Source organism: Notolepis coatsorum (assembly GCF_963971535.1).
Source record: "Notolepis coatsorum genome assembly, chromosome: 3".
Lineage (NCBI taxonomy): Eukaryota > Metazoa > Chordata > Actinopteri > Aulopiformes > Paralepididae > Notolepis > Notolepis coatsorum.
In genome coordinates, this window is record NC_140167.1 from 146,262,376 (window position 1) to 146,280,057 (window position 17,682).

The 17,682-nt window shown below is 44.5% G+C and overlaps 1 protein-coding gene across 1 annotated transcript in view; it reads left to right on the plus strand.

The window, feature by feature from the left end:
• The window catches only part of hecw2a (HECT, C2 and WW domain containing E3 ubiquitin protein ligase 2a), a gene marked incomplete at both ends in the record, with an annotated part of 229,646 nt that extends 214,852 nt beyond the window's left edge, over positions 1–14,794 (plus strand). The window contains 3 exons of the mRNA XM_084309394.1: positions 10,039–10,124; positions 12,553–12,665; positions 14,683–14,794. Of these exons, the coding sequence (XP_084165520.1) occupies positions 10,039–10,124; positions 12,553–12,665; positions 14,683–14,794 (311 nt within the window). The remainder of the gene's footprint in view (positions 1–10,038; positions 10,125–12,552; positions 12,666–14,682) is intronic.
• Positions 14,795–17,682: the final 2,888 nt, after the last annotated feature.

Sequence of the window (17,682 nt, forward strand, 5' to 3'; positions counted from 1 at the left end):
CTGGAGCCTCTACGTCGTCAGGGGATACGAGTTATTTTCTATCTCGACGACATTCTGCTCCTTAGACGGTCGGAGGAGGTGGAATTCCTCACCAGTCTGGGTTTTGCTGTGAACTGGAAGAAGAGTACTCCTCTTCCCAGTCAACAGGTGGAGTACTTGGGCTTGGTTCTAAGCTCAAGGCCCATGAGGGCAACCCTCTCAGAGCGACGGCGAGTGGATATTCTCGGCACGCTCAGGGGGCTCCGTCCTGGCAGGACGGTTACGGCGCTGTCCGTGATGCGCCTGCTCGGTATGATGGCATCTGCTCACTCTGTGGTCCCTTTTGGCCTCCTCTTCATGAGGAGGATACAGAGGTGGTTTTCCAATATGTAAATAGACCTGGTGAGAGGCAAGTGGAAACGACTGAAGGTTCCCATGTCAATACTGGGGGATCTCGACCACTATGGGAGGAATGGTACCCTCACCAGCGGGATCTCCATGGGCTGCAGGCTGTCACACGTCACAGTCTTCACCGACGCCTCCCTCACGGGATGGGGGGGGACGTGTCGGACCAACGCAGTAGGGGGCAGCTGGACGTGCCATGCTACCCGGTCTGCACTGCATATCAATGTGTTGGAATTGAAGGCGGTCCTTCTGGTCCTCAAGCGGAGCACGTGTTGGTCAGGACGGACAACACGACGACAGCATCGTATATCAACAGACAGGGTGGAGTACGCTCCGTCTGTCTGCACCGGGCGGCGGTCGAGCTCTGGCTATGGGCGTCTCTTAATCTGCACAGCCTGAGGGCGCTCCACATCCCTGGCAAGGAGAATGTGGGCGCAGATGTGATGTCGTGGGCGGTCCTCATCCCAACGAGTGGGGACTACGTCCAGACATAGTCAGACAGGTCTGGGACCGGTTCGGGGAAGCCACGGTGGATCTGTTTGCGAGCAGACAGTCTCACCAGTGCCCCTTATGGTTCTCGGTCAGTCTGGGGGACAATCCTCCCCTGGGGGTGGATGCCTTCTCGATGTATCCATGGCTGCCCGGGATTCTGTATGCGTTCCCCCCCATACACCTGATATCTCAGCTGTTGGAGCGGATACGTCGGGAGCACAGGACCTTGATCCTGATCGCACCGGACCGGGGCATGGCTGTATGGTTCCCGGTCCTTATCCAGCTCTTGGTAGCCCCGCCGTGGCCTGTTCCTTGGTCACCGCGGGCCCTCTCTCAGGCGCACGGATCTCTGTGTCTGTTCCCTGTTCTGGGACAGCCACTGAAGGTTTGGCTGCTGAGGGGGTGAGTCTGGAGGGGATGGGTCTTGACCCTTCTGTGGTCGACACCATCCGAAACGCGCGTGATCCCTCCACTATTGCGGTTTACGTGGGTAAGTGGCGTGCTTTTCAAGAGTGGTGTAAGGTGGGGGGCTGGGATCCGGTGTCCTGCCCCCTGGACGCTGTCCTTTCCTTCCTTTAGTCTATCTTGGGTAGACTGTCGGCCTCGACGGTGAGGGTATACGCCGCAGCTATATCCTCTTGTCATGTGGGTTTTGAGGGCGATACGTTGTTCAGCCACCCTCTTGTGAAACGTTTCCTGCTTGGCGCTCGGCGTCTCAAGCCGGTGGAACGTTCTCTGTCTCCGAGTTGGGACCTCCAACTGGTCCTGGGCCGGTTGTTGGAGGCCCCGTTTGAGCCTCTTGAGCAGGTGCCGTTGGAGCAGCTGTCTTTCAAGACTGCGTTCCTGCTGGCCATCACCTCCGCTAAGCGCGTGGGTGAGCTGTGTGCTCTCTCTGTGCGGCCTGAGTGCCTGTCTATTCGGGCCAATTGCGGTGCGACTCTGAGGCCTAATCCAGTCTTCGTGCCAAAGAATATCCGGAGCTCTTTTCGCTCCAGGGATATTGTGATTCAGGCGTTTCATCCGCCTCCTCACGCTAGTGGGTTAGAGGCGAGCCTTCATCTGTCGTGTCCTGTCCGTGCTTTGGGGGTTTACCTCAGTCAGACGCAGGATCTCAGGGCTGCCGATCAACTGTTTGTTTGTTACGGTGGCCCTCGCGCAGGTAAGGCACTGTCCAAGCAGCGCCTGTCACATTGGTTGTGCGAGGGCATTGCCCTTTGCTACACGTTGGCTGGACAGGTCCCCCCTGGGGGTGTCAGGGCGCACTCTACTCGTGGAGTGGCGGCCTCTGCCGCCTTGTTAGGGGGGGCCTCGGTGGAGGACATCTGTGCTGCGGCCTCCTGGTCCTCCCCGGGTCCCTTCGTTAAGTTTTACCTCATGGACATGACTGGGGGTTCTGTCTCCCAGGCGGTTCTGAGGTCTGGGACCTCCCCTGCGTCCCACCAGTTGGTGGGCTAGCAGGGGTGTGTGGGTGTGTGCCACAGGGTGTTGTGTCACACGTGGTCCCGCCTGTACTGTACGTTTTTAGGGGACTTTGGTTCCCCCTTTTTCCGCACTTTGGTGGAGTTGACTGCCTCCCCCCCTTCGTTAGGACGGGCGGGTGGACTGGATGCGTGAACACTTAAGGTAACCTACTTGCGTTCAGCGTTTCGTTCCGCGTTTCTCTGATTGGCCACGACGCCCACGTGACCACGCTTAGCACGCCCCCGCGGCAGAGCGGCGCAGCACTCTCCTTCGCGAATACGCTTGTTCAGAAGGCAAGCCGCCATCTTTAATGTGTGCTATACTGTAGGTCGCATAGGTAATATTAATAGGTTGACGCGGCATTATGCATTCGTAATCCCCCCTACATAATAACCACGCAGGTTAATCAAGCAACACTCGCGCAATACCTAGCCTAGTAAATTATACATTCGTCACTTAGTTTTAATATGGACGGATAGCTCCACTCGTTCGTCAGCTTGCTGTGGAGCCTATGGTCAGTCTGTGACAAGTTCGAATCACTTCAATTTTTTTTTTCTTTTTTTTTTACGTTTAATTAATTTATCGTCTCTCTATATAAACGTAACTAGCTATTCATATCAATCGAAATAACGTTCATCTCCGATATTTAAACATGGTCCCCAAAATGAATGGAAGCAAATGAGGAGCCTGACACCTGGGAGGAATGGGGGTGTTGCAGCGTTGGGGATGTTTAAAAAATATAATTTAACTAATTCCTTCTGGGTCTTGGGATATTTCATATGTTTTGGCTAATTTTGATTTAAATTGTATAATTCCCATTTTAAAATGTTTTACCATGGTATGTTTGGTATCTTTTTTTTCAGCACAGCCTCACATATATGACCTGACAGTTAGTTTTCATATTGTATAATACTGTATATACTGTATACTGCATAATGTACAACACAAAACACAAAATCAGATTGAGAAAATGTGTTATTTTTAGTATGAACCAATGCAAACATATCAAATCAAGGATATAAAACAGTGGAAATGCACCCTCAGGTAGCATATTTACATAAACAAAAGAGAACAGATCAGAATTCAATTTACAAAGCATTATTTTCTCCATACACAGGTAATAAACACAGACGAAATTTTTATTCTCAACTGGAAATGATCACCAGCATGCTTTTTTTTTTAACAAAAAGTCAGTAAAGGTAAACATGTTTACAAAAAAAAGTTAAAAAAAAAAAAAAATGTTTACAGTAAAAAAGTAAAAAATAACTAAATAATTAAATTGTGGGATATTCAATATACATATATACTAGGGGTGTAACGGTACACAAAATCCCCGGTTCGGTACGTACCTCGGTTTTGAAGTCACGGTTCGGTATTTTTTCGGTACAGTATGGGGGGGGGGGGGGGGGGGGGGGTTGATACCAGTGCATACATTAAATTTTTTTTTTTATTAAATTATATAAATTATACTTTTTTTTTTATACAGCTACTGTTTTATATATACTGTTTTTTAGTAATAACTAGAAAGTAATGGTATTTATTCAACAACAGGTGATTGATTATGATACTAATACAAATCTATACACCGAGTATTGGGCTGCAGCACTGCAGATATACCCTACTCCAACGATCCACGCGGACATTACACAGTGTTGCACTCGTTACCAAGTGGCTCTGCAGATATACCCTACTCAGTCTAAAGGCTCCGTTGGAGATGATCTGTTGTGATTTTTGCACAATAAATAATCAACATTCTCTTTTGAGACTCCGCCTCAGACTCTTATCATTTGGCACTAAAAGCTAAACATTGTCACCGATATGGCTGTCCGCAACATGTCATTAATTGTGTACGCGAGGTGGTTCAGTGACGACGCTAACGTGAGCTAGGTTAGCTAGCATGGAGCTACCGGCAGATGGAAAGACTGTAACTTTACTGGTGAAAATGTGATTTACGTTGGAATACTCCTTTGCCAACTTGCTGTACTTTGCTTGCAGGTCTGCAGCCATTATTGCTGGATTATGAATAGTCCCAACTTTAGCCAAGGTAACGTTAAGCTAAAACTAGCTCTTCGGCTATGCTAACACCAGCAAGCGAACCCATCAGAGCTCCCCGTCACACTGCTCTGTTGGGAGGATGGCATTTAAGAAAGTATCTGCTGTTAAAATGACAAACAGCATTGACACTTTAATTCACGGTCGGTTAAACACACGTTTGTTTTATAATGCTCACAGCAGACCGCAGTGTTGTTGATAAATTACGTGGGGCCGGGGGGATTTAAGTTCAGCAAAAAAAGGTTCCGCACCGTTGCAATCGTATGGTGCACAGCCCGTACTGTACCGGAGGACCACATTGACGCGGTACAGTACGTATCCGCGTACCGTTACACCCCTAATATATACAGTACACATATGACTAGAGTGCAGTCATATAGAGTGCAGGATGCCTGAGGCGTATCCAAAAAAAATATTGCACCTGTCAAACTGTAACGCCTTTTGACAGGTGTTACCTGTGTATACGTGGCATGGGGTCTAGCTGCGGTCCTGGGGGTCTGCACGGCATGAACCGGAGGGGCTGAGGGGCTGGATCAGGATCACTGTCGGTCTTCCAGGGCGTCTGATCTCCTGCCTGATCTCCTGCCTGGGCTGGACGTCTTGGCCTGGCCTGGGTTGTCCTGCGTCGGCCTGGAGCAGGCTGCTCATCATGTCTGCACATAAATGGCACACACATTGTACATATAAGACACTGCTCATACAACACACACACACACACTGTATATACACTCAATATTCCATTCTGTATATATTGCGTACAAAGTCTGCAAACCTAGTAATAAGGGTTAGGGTTAGGGTTGGCTTGGGCACACCCTGCCCCCCTAGATGTCCCAGGCAAATCATTGCTGTACACAATGACATGTAAAAATACATTATTTTCAACTTTTATGAACAGAGTAATAACTAAAACAAAAGCACTAATAATAATAATAACAATAATAATAAGTCTCTCACCTGTCTTGGTTAGCCCTCCTTCCATGTCTCACTGAACTGGTTGAAGGCAGGGCTTCTGCTCCTTCTGCTCCTTGCTCCTCCTCACTGGATCGTCAACGTTAGCACATGGATAGCTCAAACTACTACTACTAAAACGTCTACTAATACTACTACTACTGCTACTACAACTACTACTACTGCTACTACTACTACTACCACTACTATTACTGCTAGTACTGCTACTACTACTGCTACTACTACTGTTATAAAAGTCGAACTACTAACTACTAACTGTCCGACAGAAATTATCTAGTGGACGAATTGTGCAGGTTTCTGGCAGTAACTTCCGCCTCCTTCGTCACTTCCTCCCAATCTTTTCCGTTTCATTCTAGCACAAAAAATGGCCAAGATATTGATAAAAATGTAACGCATGTACAATTATATCTGGCACATTTTACGCGTGCGTAAAAGTTTATTTAGCATCGAATTGAAATGATCCTGGTTGAGTCATTTATTGGTTTATCAAGACAAAATAAAAAGTAGCTTGTAGTTTCAAGGCCACGTCATAATGCCACGCCGAAAAAAACCCGGAAATGGACTAAGTTTTCGATACAGAGCGGCACAAACTGATGACGTCACTTCATCACGGCGCCGTGAGCCGCGACCGGGAACCGTTTATAATATAATAATTTGTGCTTCACCTAAAAATTTGGTCAGCAGCTTCCACTGATGTACAGTGTTGTCACGCGAAATAACGTTATGAATAAAAACGTGAAATAACATTATATAACGTTGCGTTACAATGTACAGTTTCTAGTTAATCAAGTAAGAGTGTACTGTACATACAGAGTTAAGAGTGTACTGTACATACAGAGTTAAGAGTGTACTGTACATACAGAGTTAAGAGTGTACTGTACATACAGAGTTAAGTGTGTACTGTACATACAGAGTGTACTGTACAATACATATAGTTAAGTGTACTGTACATACATAGTTAAGTGTGTACTGTACATACAGAGTTAAGTGTACTGTACTGTACAATACAGAGTTAAGTGTGTACTGTACATACAGAGTTAAGTGTACTGTATTGTACAATACAGAGTTAAGTGTGTACTGTACATCCCCAACGCTGCAACACCCCCATTCCTCCCAGGTGTCAGGCTCCTCATTCGCTTCCATTCATTTTGGGGACCATGTTTAAATATCGGAGATGAACGTTATTTCGATTGATATGAATAGCTAGTTACGTTTATATAGAGAGATGATAAATTAATAAAAAAAAAAAAAAAAAAAAATGAAGTGATTCAAACTTGTCACAGACTGCCCATAGGCTCCACAGCAAGCTGACGAACGAGTTGAGCTATCCGTCGATATTAAAACTGAGTGACGAATGTATAATTTACACTTGTGCCAATTGCCTACTTATTATTAAGCTAGGTATTGCGCGAGCGTTGCTTGATTAACCTGCGTGGTTATTATGTAGGGGGGTTACGAATGCATAATGCACGGTGTAACTGAGGGGTTACAAAACCCTGACTGTATTAAAGATTGTGATAGATTAAACCACTGCTAATTATCATTATTATTACTTGCCAGAAAGTACAGTTAATTATGGCAGACACTCAGAATAATACGGCACAGTGACAAAGAAATATAATTTAGAATATTTATTGTTATGCAGCTAATTGTACAGAGATGGGAATTAAGGTCGCGCTTGTATGGCGAAGAATATGAATAAGTCAGTCAGTAGCAAAAGTCAGTTGGAATGAATAATTCCTACGATGGGGTACTAGACTAAACGCCGCCTGGCGTAGGATGGCAATATAGGGGGAAACGCTGGTACCGCTGGAGACGAGGGGTTTCCTCCCAGAGATGTAAGCTCTGGAGGAAGGAAGAATGTTCGGATACTCAGTCTGTTCAATTGAAGAAGAAGGGGGTTCTTGTATAGAATCCAGTCCTTGTAATCCAAAGGCTCAGCAACAAAGCAATAACTGTAATCCAATTGCCCGATAGCAATGACGATAGCCAGCTAGCTTCGATCCACGAAGCCAGCCCGAAGTAGATCTTCAAGGTGGTTAAATCCAAACGACAGTGGGTATTAACGAGGCTCTTCTCCAGGTAGTACGTTCCACAATCACTATAATCCAACCAATACTGGTTCTGCAATCGCCGCCGTCGGTTCCAATATGCACATGTCCAGTAGGTTCTACGACTAGGCCCTCCTCGTGTACTGGCACCAATGTATTTAGTCCACGCACACTGGCTAAGGTTCCACTAGCTACTAAACGAACGAACTACTGGGTAATGCTGCACACGAACGAACTGCTGTTGGCACGATGCACAATAAATAACGACTCTTTACTTCACATTAAGCTAAGTCGAACTTGACGTTACTGCATTAACTCTGACACTTTTACTATTCACTTCGCACGTGGTTCTCAACACTCTGTTTAGACGAACTGCTTGCACTTCCCTGTTTTACCGAACGAACGCACACTGCTGTTCGCACCTGCCGCGATATATATACTTAAGTGGCTTTCTAGTGCCAAACCTCAGTTCTCGTCTCGAATCAATGCGCCGTCTCCAGGCATGCTCCAACATGCCTGGGCTCGCCTTTGAACCTGACTTTAGGGGCGCGCCGTCTGGCGCCGAGAACGTTATCCAATGAGGAAAGTGAATATTACTAGGATTCAAACGCAGGCTTAAAGGGATATAAATTGTATATATAAATAATATACAAGGTATATAAAACAATAAACGTAGATTCTCAGCTTTTAATCTGGCCCTTCACAACACACGGCAACCTATTAATATTACCTATGCGACCTACAGTATGGGACACATTACATTTCCGCATTTCATTTCCGCGAGGGACCTCTGCCGCTCGCGCCGCGCTGCAACACACAGGAGCGGCAGGCGGGGATAGCGGGGCGGGCTAGCGCGCGGTCACGTGGGCGTCGTGGCCAATCAGAGAAACGCTGAACGCAAGTAGGTTACCTTAAGTGTTCACGCGGACTGGACTCCCCTCCTCCCTGGTAGTGGGGCTTACGGGCCCTCAGGGGGTACACTTGTCGGGTCACACGTCCGCTCTGTATCATATCTCATAATGGCAAAGAGCGAGACGCGATGACCAGTATGATAATATAACGAAAGGTTATCCTATAACCTAGTTATATGAATACTGGCAGAGCGTCTCGCTCTTAGCGCCCTGAGGTCCCGTGGTTGGATTTTCAATGTTGGAAACTTTTTCCGAGGAAGATAGAGTGTGACCATGTCCGGCATCTTATAGCAGGACGCAGGGGCGTGGCCTGGTCACGTGCATGAGTGCAAATTGTTTGTTCATGAGCACAGTAGGTGCTAGGAGATAAGAGTTATCTCATAATGGCTAAGAGCGAGACGCTCTGCCAGTATTCATATAACTAGGTTATAGGATAACCTTTCGTTTTGTGTTTACACAAGGTAGTAGCACAAGCATGTCAGAATCGGTGTCTAGTGTTTGCGTGGGCTCAAGTTAAAAGCCTTTTTAAAGGGCTTGTCAATACAGCGGAAATGCTGCCAAGAGCAAGGAGACAAGTGAACAGAAATTGACAATCAGCCATGAATTTCTATGAGGCTCTTCTACTTGATGAATCGACTGGGACACAATGGCTTTGGCCCCCAGACATTAACACTTTGAGTGCCACTCACGAGATATCTCGGGTTTTTAATAGTGACGTTGAATGCCACTCACAAGATTTCTCGGATTTTTTATTTTTTTTTAGTATAGCCGAGCGGCGCCGGCGATCACTGTGGAAAAAAGCGCCCCCTGTCGTCTCCCAGATGACATAAGTGATTTTGGAATGGACTCAATGAAAATGAATGGGGAAAAAAATCCGGTACTCCACATTTTCCAGTCCACTGATCCAGCCGGGGTTACCACAGTTCATTCTGGAACCTCAGATCCCCGCTGATCATGGAGTTCTACAGTATCGCGTTGGATCCATACACGTATCGATTTTTTCGAATGGTGATCAGGAATTGGAATATACCAGTTGGATACCATCTGATGTCAGGTAAGGACTCTATGTTATCAGTGTTAGGATAATCAGAGTAAGTTTGATGAAGATATAGGCTGTTTTGTGAAATGTCTTCTTTCGGTTTCACTGTAAAAGTCCGAGAGGAAATCAACGAGGCGATTATCCGTGCGCGGCCGTAATGTGCTTGCGTGCACGTATAATATTGATCATCTAGCGTTTATTTGAAAACGATTCATAAAAAGGCAGACGAATATCAACGTTGTGGAATATTCCACTAAAAGACGATTTTCATAGAATGCTCCAGAATTAGCTGTTTTTTATATCAAAACGGGGGCTTTTCTAACTGCTCTGAAACGGAAACGACGCGATAAAAAAACAATCTGCCTTGACAGCACTGACTGGAAAATAGTCTTTGATAATGCGATGGGCAGATTAGACACATAGCCATAATTTAAACATAGATTAGGCGATATTAACGTTAACATTGGCGCCGATGGTGGCATTCAGCCGGTAAAAAGGAAAACCAGGCGTGGCGCTCAAAGTGTTAAAAGGTACAAGAGCTCTAAAAAAAACACACAGTGAAGAATATAGTGGGAGGGAAAAACAGGAGAGAGAGAGAGAGGGGGGGGAGAGAAAGAGAGAGAGAGGGGGGGGCTCTAGTTTGTAGTCTGACTCATGCTCCAACATCTCTTGCCTTCAGGTTACCATGACAACCACATAGTGATCCGCTGGTTCTGGGCAGCAGTGGAGAGATTCAACAACGAGCAGAGACTGAGGCTGCTGCAGGTAGAGCACGTGCACAACCACATGCACACAGTCTGCCCCCATCTGGTCGCTGGCTGCATTACGCCTTACCATCATCATTATTAACTACTCTGCAGAGTAGCTTTACTGCTCTCGTCATACTCTGTCATACTTGTTAAAAAAGACACTTATTCAATATTGCTTGCTTGAAATACAGCTTACCATGTACAGTAATTGAAGTTAATGCTCTATCTTTAGCCCTTACAAAATTTTAGGGGATATAGTTGTCTACGTATATATAGCCACACACACACACACACACACACACACACACACACACACACACACACACACACACACACACACACACACACACACACACACACACACACACACACACACACACACACACACACACACAAAGAATATGCAGCCCTGGATTGGGAGAGTTTAACTTCAAGTATTCTACACAGTGAGATTTCATTTTTTCAAGAGTATGGACACCAAGCCAGATTTGACCCTAATAGGAGCACATACTAGCTTTACTTAATTTACATTTTATTATTTTTATTCATTCAGAATGAATCCTGATAATATAAATGTATTCTATACTGTATAGTACATCAGTCTGATAAGTTTCACAAAAATAGAAAAAGAAAATACTATTGTGAAAATATATTTGTATATATTTTCCCCCCACAGAAATATGTTAATCACTAACTTCAGATAATAGCTTATCCACCTTTTAGTTCACAATTATATCCCTATGGTGAAATAACGGCTTAGCTCTCGATACACAGAACACGCTTGTAAGTTTTGTGTACGATTATCACATGTTCTTCTCGATTGCAATCGGGTCAAAAATGAGCTAAATGCCCCTTTAGGCATGTGTTAATCTTGTGTTCAACATGTGTTCTAGATAGATAGATAGATAGATAGATAGATAGATAGATAGATAGATAGATAGATAGATAGATAGATAGATAGATAGATAGATAGATAGATAGATAGATAGATAGATAGATAGATAGATAGATAGATAGATAGATAGATAGATAGATAGATAGATAGATAACAAATGAAAGATATTGACAAACAATAAAGGCAGAACTTAAGTTAAAAGTTAAAAAGCAATGAGGTGGACAAATAATAAAGTCAGAACTTAAGTTAAAAGTTCAAAAGGGAGCCAGCAGTCAAATGAATAAATTAAGATAGATGAGCACTAAGAAATTGCACATCCTAGGGCCTAGAATCTTGGCTATTAAGCTAATAACACTACTGTCATTTGCATCTTGTTCCTTTGCTGTCAAGTTGCTGTACAGGGAAGAACAGACATAAATAACACTGTTCAAGTTCAAGTTTCTTTATTAGTTGACATGCAAAGATACAGAATACCTTCACATGGAATGCTTTTTTCTGTTATGCTCCTATGAGGATCATAGGACGCTTGGATCATACACATACAGCTCATTACAGTAATATTCCACAATTATTACATTTTAGATAGTAATAATGGTACAGAGCCTTGAGACAAACATATGCATATTCACCACCGCAAACAGACTGGCAGCCGTCATAGGCAGCGCCATTTACGGAAGGAGGGGGGAGTGGGTTGGGGTTGTTACAGGGCTGTAGGGGGGGGGGGGGAGTGATCCCTCACACGAGGCAGCCGACAGTGCAGCGCCAATGCAGAGGAAGGGGGGGGGGGGGGAAGGTGGGGGGGAGTGCACAAGCCAAGTCCTGGGTGGGGGAGGTAGGGATTGCGGGTGGGGAAGCCGCTCGCCACTCTTATCTCCCAGAGGGCCTTCGACTCCAGCAGCTCCCTGTTTCGACCTTGGTCCAGGAATTTGTTTTGGCTGACTGACTGGCCCATTTATCCCAGCCACGTCACTTTAAATTTTATTTGAATAGAGTGAAATATAACTCTATTGATTTGAGTGGAGTGAGTTTTAACAACTCCGTCCAAATGACTGAATGCATTATTAGTCCAAGTGTCCAAGTGTCTTATCAGTTCATTTTGGTAGATCCTGTGCGCGGTAAACAGATCCAAAATCTTCTTATTGCAGTCCAAAAGCTTCGATAATCCAAAAATTACCACGTCTTCAAGTTGGTAGCCCGATTATGATGTCCCAATAGGCAGAGAGGGTTAGCCTTATTCTGCTTCTTGAAGAAAATATGCAATCCACTGATTAGATCCATTTAGAGTTGATTTGAGTATAGTCCGGCCACCGGCACGAAGCAGAGCATAGCAGCGTCGGGCTCCATGGAGCAGTAGAGGCGGCGGTAGGAACGGCCTTGAAGGCCTAGGGAGAGAGGAAAGAAATGCGACTTGTCTCTGCAAGAGGTGGGAGGAGAAGTATCCCACCTAGTATCATTGCTACTAGTGTTTTTTTGTGTTAAAATTGTCTTGTTTTGAAAGAACATTACCAAAACGTGAGCATTCATAATGTCTTTGTATCCTTCTCCGTAGTTTGTGACTGGCACCTCCAGTATTCCCTATGAGGGGTTTGCCTCTCTAAGGGGAAGCAATGGACCCCGCAGATTCTGTGTGGAGAAGTGGGGAAAAATCACCTCCTTACCCAGGTAGGATTACTGGTGACTTGATGTGTTACTGTGATCATAGGGTCTGACAGATATATTCACCACCTGTATTATCTCCCCAGTCAGTCGGGTGAAATCATAGATGCCTGTTTGCATTTTCTGATTCACCTGTTAACACTTTGAGTGCCAGCAGGGGGCGCACGGGTTAGCTTTGGATTGCCAACGCTCTATTCAATGAGAGAGAGAGCACATTTGCGAACGCATATATCTTAAATTATGGCTATGTGTCTAATACGCCCGTCGCTTATCAATGACTTGTTTCCAGTCAACATTGTCGAAACGGATTGTTTTTTAATCGGTTCATTTCCGTTTTATACCATTTTGAAAAACGCTAGTTTTTTTAAACTTCCAGAAGAAGAAAAAAGATTCTGCAGGAATCACGCTTTACTGGAATACACAAAACACTTTGTAATTTTTCGGCCTATTTATGAATCGTTTTCAAATAAACGCTAGATTATCGATAGTATATGTGTACTTATGCACGCTAGAGAAGCGGGCTGAAAAATCGATTATCTTATTTTCTGATCAGCACACACACACTCACAGCCACACACACATATGGGACACGCTGAGATATAGGTGAAAAGAGCTCTGATTATCCCAAGACTGGTAAAAATAGATTCCTTACCTCAGATCAGATGTTCTCCAAAAAGATTATTCCAATTCCTGATCGCCATTCCAAATATCGATCGCGTTTATTGGTAACACATATTCCACGCTGTTCTGAGGGTCGGCAATGAGTGGGATCGTCTCCGGTTACATGCCTGACAAGTAAAATGTGGAATCCTGACTCTTTTTTCCCCATCCATTTCATTCAGTCCAATCCAATGGGTGCAGTACCATCCGGAGAGACGATAGGGGGCGGTATTTTCCCTGTTCGAGCTCAGACAGATTCCCACTGGTAACGTGAGGCTAGATTGATGAAAAATTTATGAAAATCGATAATAAAAAAAATTACGATTAAATAAATAACTTTGTTGGCACTCAAAGTGTTAATATGCAGGGAGAATCTAAAAAAGATCAGTGAAATCAAAACTTTTTGCAAGGCTTTGGTTCTACTCAAATCAACTACTCCTAGCAAAACAACATTGGCCTAATAGTCACAGAAAATATTGATAGCACAAACATGTGGATTTAAGATATTAAATATGATGGCTAATCATGTGATGTATTTGAAAGCCATCAAATAGTACTTTGTAAATAATATAGCATTAACAGGTAAGACTACAGAAATGGCTTAGAAACTACCAGACCTACTCAGACCTCATTGCCCTGCGGTTGAGACATATGTTCCTCTGATGAATCTTTGTACAAAGTGTTGACTGGTGTATTCATCTTGAAATAAGAAATATTAGGAAGTGTTTATAAATTAAGTCAACATATACACCGATAGGTGAGTTAGGGAGCGGCTACATTGATCCTACAAGTAATCGTGTGTTAGTCTAAACGACAGCTTTGCTAACAGACATGTAACCGTATCCGTTGGTTCCAAAGGTTTGTCCCCAAATCTGGACTAAAATCTGAAGGAGACGGACATCATTGGACCTGTCCCAACAAATGGATACTCCTCATTGAAAAATACTTAAAAACTGAAACAGTAGATGGACACACAAAACAGATTGATGTAGCCAGGCCCTTAAGCTTTATGTGGCAGTAATAGATGCAGCCGTAGTAACTTCTGAGTGTATTGATCTACTGTACTTTTCAAAATTGAATCTTAATTTCTTTCCCCATTAGTTTGTTTGTCTAAATGTTTGCAATTGTTATGTTTAGCCCCCTAAGCACACCTTTGTCTCTCTGTATGCATACCTGTGTTTTCATCTAATATTATAACTCAAATGTTTTCTCTCTCTTTGTGTTTGTGTGTGTGTGTGTGTGTGTGTGTGTGTGTGTGTGTGTGTGTGTGTGTGTGTGTGTGTGTGTGTGTGTGTGTGTGTGTGTGTGTGTGTGTGTGTGCGTGTGCGTGTGCGTGTGCGTGCGCGTATTTGTATGCTCATAGGGCTCACACTTGCTTTAATCGTCTGGACCTTCCTCCATACCCCTCTTTCTCCATGCTGTATGAGAAGATGCTCACCGCCGTGGAGGAAACTAGCACTTTTGGTTTGGAGTGACCCCAGCACGACGGCCACCACAACCAGACAGAACGTTGGAAAGGAGAACAAGATGCAATCCTGCCATCTTTGGTCGGGAGAGACTTTATTCAACGTGTAGTGAAAAGGCAACTAAGTAACTTTGCGGTTGACTCCGCCATTTTTACCACCCCACCCCCACCCCTCAGCTGCGACTCCCGTGACATCACCCAACATATAGGCTTCGTTCTGATTCGCTATGCTTCTTCCACATACATGGCAGGCGTTAATCAAGTACATCATTCTGGAAGAAGGATAAAGAATCTGGAACTTGTTTTAAGAACTCCTCCGTTACTCTTCCACTGTTCCTTGCCCACATACTTAGTTCAGATAGCCACACTTGTGCTTTATCTTCGGTTTAATGGCCTTGGTTACTGGACCTGCAGCCCCTCTCTCCCCCAGGGGCTCAACCTGCACCGTGCACCCAGAGACAGCTGCTCCAGTTCCCCTTTGCTTCTCCTCACAGTGTCCCCCTCCTCCCCTTCTCTGGACCTCCAAACTGTGTCATTTATACTATGGGGCTGCAATGATATAAACTATACTACACATGGACTAATACGTTCAAGTAAAACACACACACGCACACACACACACACACACACACACACACACACACACACACACACACAAACACACACACACACACACACACACAGAGAGAGAGAGTTCTCTGTTGTTGATGGTGAATCGTAGTGTCAGGGTAGAAATTACGTGACGTGTGCAGCGTCTTTACACGGAACATAGTCTGGTAAGGGTCCTTTTGATCTTTGTCAGTAAATCCAAAATAAGAGGTGACTATGCCATAGTAGAGTTTATGATTATTGGATGTCCACATTTTCTAAAATAAATTGTGGCCTTGTGCTACTAAAAGCTCTGCCCTAATATAGATGTCAATCACTATCCACGCCCCCTTTTGGCATAATATCGCATCTCTTACCAGACTGGACTGCCAGGGATAATTGACCATATTCACAATGGTGGCCATTTTGCTCTTATGTCATGCTCAGGTTGGGTTCCTTTCCCAACCTGAGCATGACATAAGAACAAAATGACCGCCATGTGAATATGGTCCTTGTGGGCATACCTTTAAGCAGAGAGGCCTACGCTGCCTGTTCAACAGTATGAGAAACACTGATGCACACATACAATTTCCATACAACAGACTAATTACTCTTAGACACTAACCACAGTCGTTTAAGTATTTAGATTTTTGAATTGCTGAAAAATCTGTTGCGAGTCAACGAGTGGACATTAATGCATTTACAGACAATATGATTCAGTGAGCAATTTGGGTTTTTCATCAATGACGGAAGTTCCTGGTCAGGACTGTTATTTTGGGCCTGATATTACAACATCAGATATCTTACATGGGCTTCAAAGGCAATATTACATTCAAGAAAACACAGCCCAATATTTCCATGTGCTATCTCTACAAAAACAAACACAGTCTTCATTTTCTATGGGTTACACGTGAGATTACAACATCTCATCACCATAGCCAACTCAGACACTACCCATGCACTTTTCTCAAACTGTACCAACTGGACGATGCGTCTCACTTGTATACGAATGCAGGGTGAGGGTCTTTCAAAACTCTTCCACTCCTCTCATTTAGCAGGTAGATGCACGTCCACAACCTAATTAATAACAATGCACATAAAGTATGACACACAAGGTTCCTCTCACCTGAAGTCATTGCCTCCCATCCAGTGAATTGATGAATGTATCAAACCTGTGACTGAATGTATGATCCTCAAGCACCTATGGGCCCGTCTGAGGACCTGTGTGAGGACACGTATGAGGACACGTATGAGGACTCATGTGAGGACCTCTGAGCCTTCAGGGAGCGAAGAGTCAAACACCACCTCACCAGGAAGTGGACCTGAGAAATATGACGGCTGCTCAAGGAACACAGAGGTGCTGGACTGGAAAGTGGCGCCTGACTTTGCCTTGATGGAGAGGACGCTGATGTTGTGCCACCCCTGGTCAGGGCACACTCACTGGTGGTGGGGTTTGAGAGGTGCGTTTAACGAGAGAAGGCGCTTTGATTGCTCAGTTGTAAACATTTGGGACGTCACCATGCAAAAAAAATAAAAAAGAACAAATACGAGAACAACATGTTGGGAGCCACTGCTTATATTCCCAAAAAACGGATGGTAGACAAGACATCAACACTAGGGGGCAGCACACAATATAATATGCCCATAGTACATTTATAGTCAAGGGGGCCAGTCTACACCCTTATTGGATGAATTGAACTTTTCTAAGTCTGATGATATTGTCAGGAACAAATCACTGGCCCTTTTGAATGTATGAATATTGTACATTATAACACAATTAGTACTTTCGGGCATACATGCCCAAGGCAGTAGCAATGTCTTCAAAGCATGTGATAAAAAACACAGATTCAGACCTTTTAATGTGTAACCTAAACCCAAAGGACCCTCTCACTTGGTCACACAATTATCTACACACATACACACACACACGCACGCACACACTCAGACACATACACAGAGACATACACACATTTACTCATTTTCTATGGGGTGCATGCGAGATTACAACTACTGTACAAAGTCCTATTGGAGCTAGACCACTGGGGTTGGGATAGTGCTAGAATGCCACACAGGCAATGCATTGTGGAGGCAGCCTTCATAGTCCCAGCCCCGGCTCAATACTGCATGCGGGATCTTCTCTGTCGACTCTGTGAGCTGTACTGAGTCGGAAAATCCTAGATGGTGTTGTGTTATAGCTCGATATTGCATGGCGAAATAGTGCAACACACTGTCCTTATTAGCTTTTTTTGCATGAGGATATCACTATCCATTGGGAGAAAGGATGGGGGAACTGGAATACGGTCTCAAACC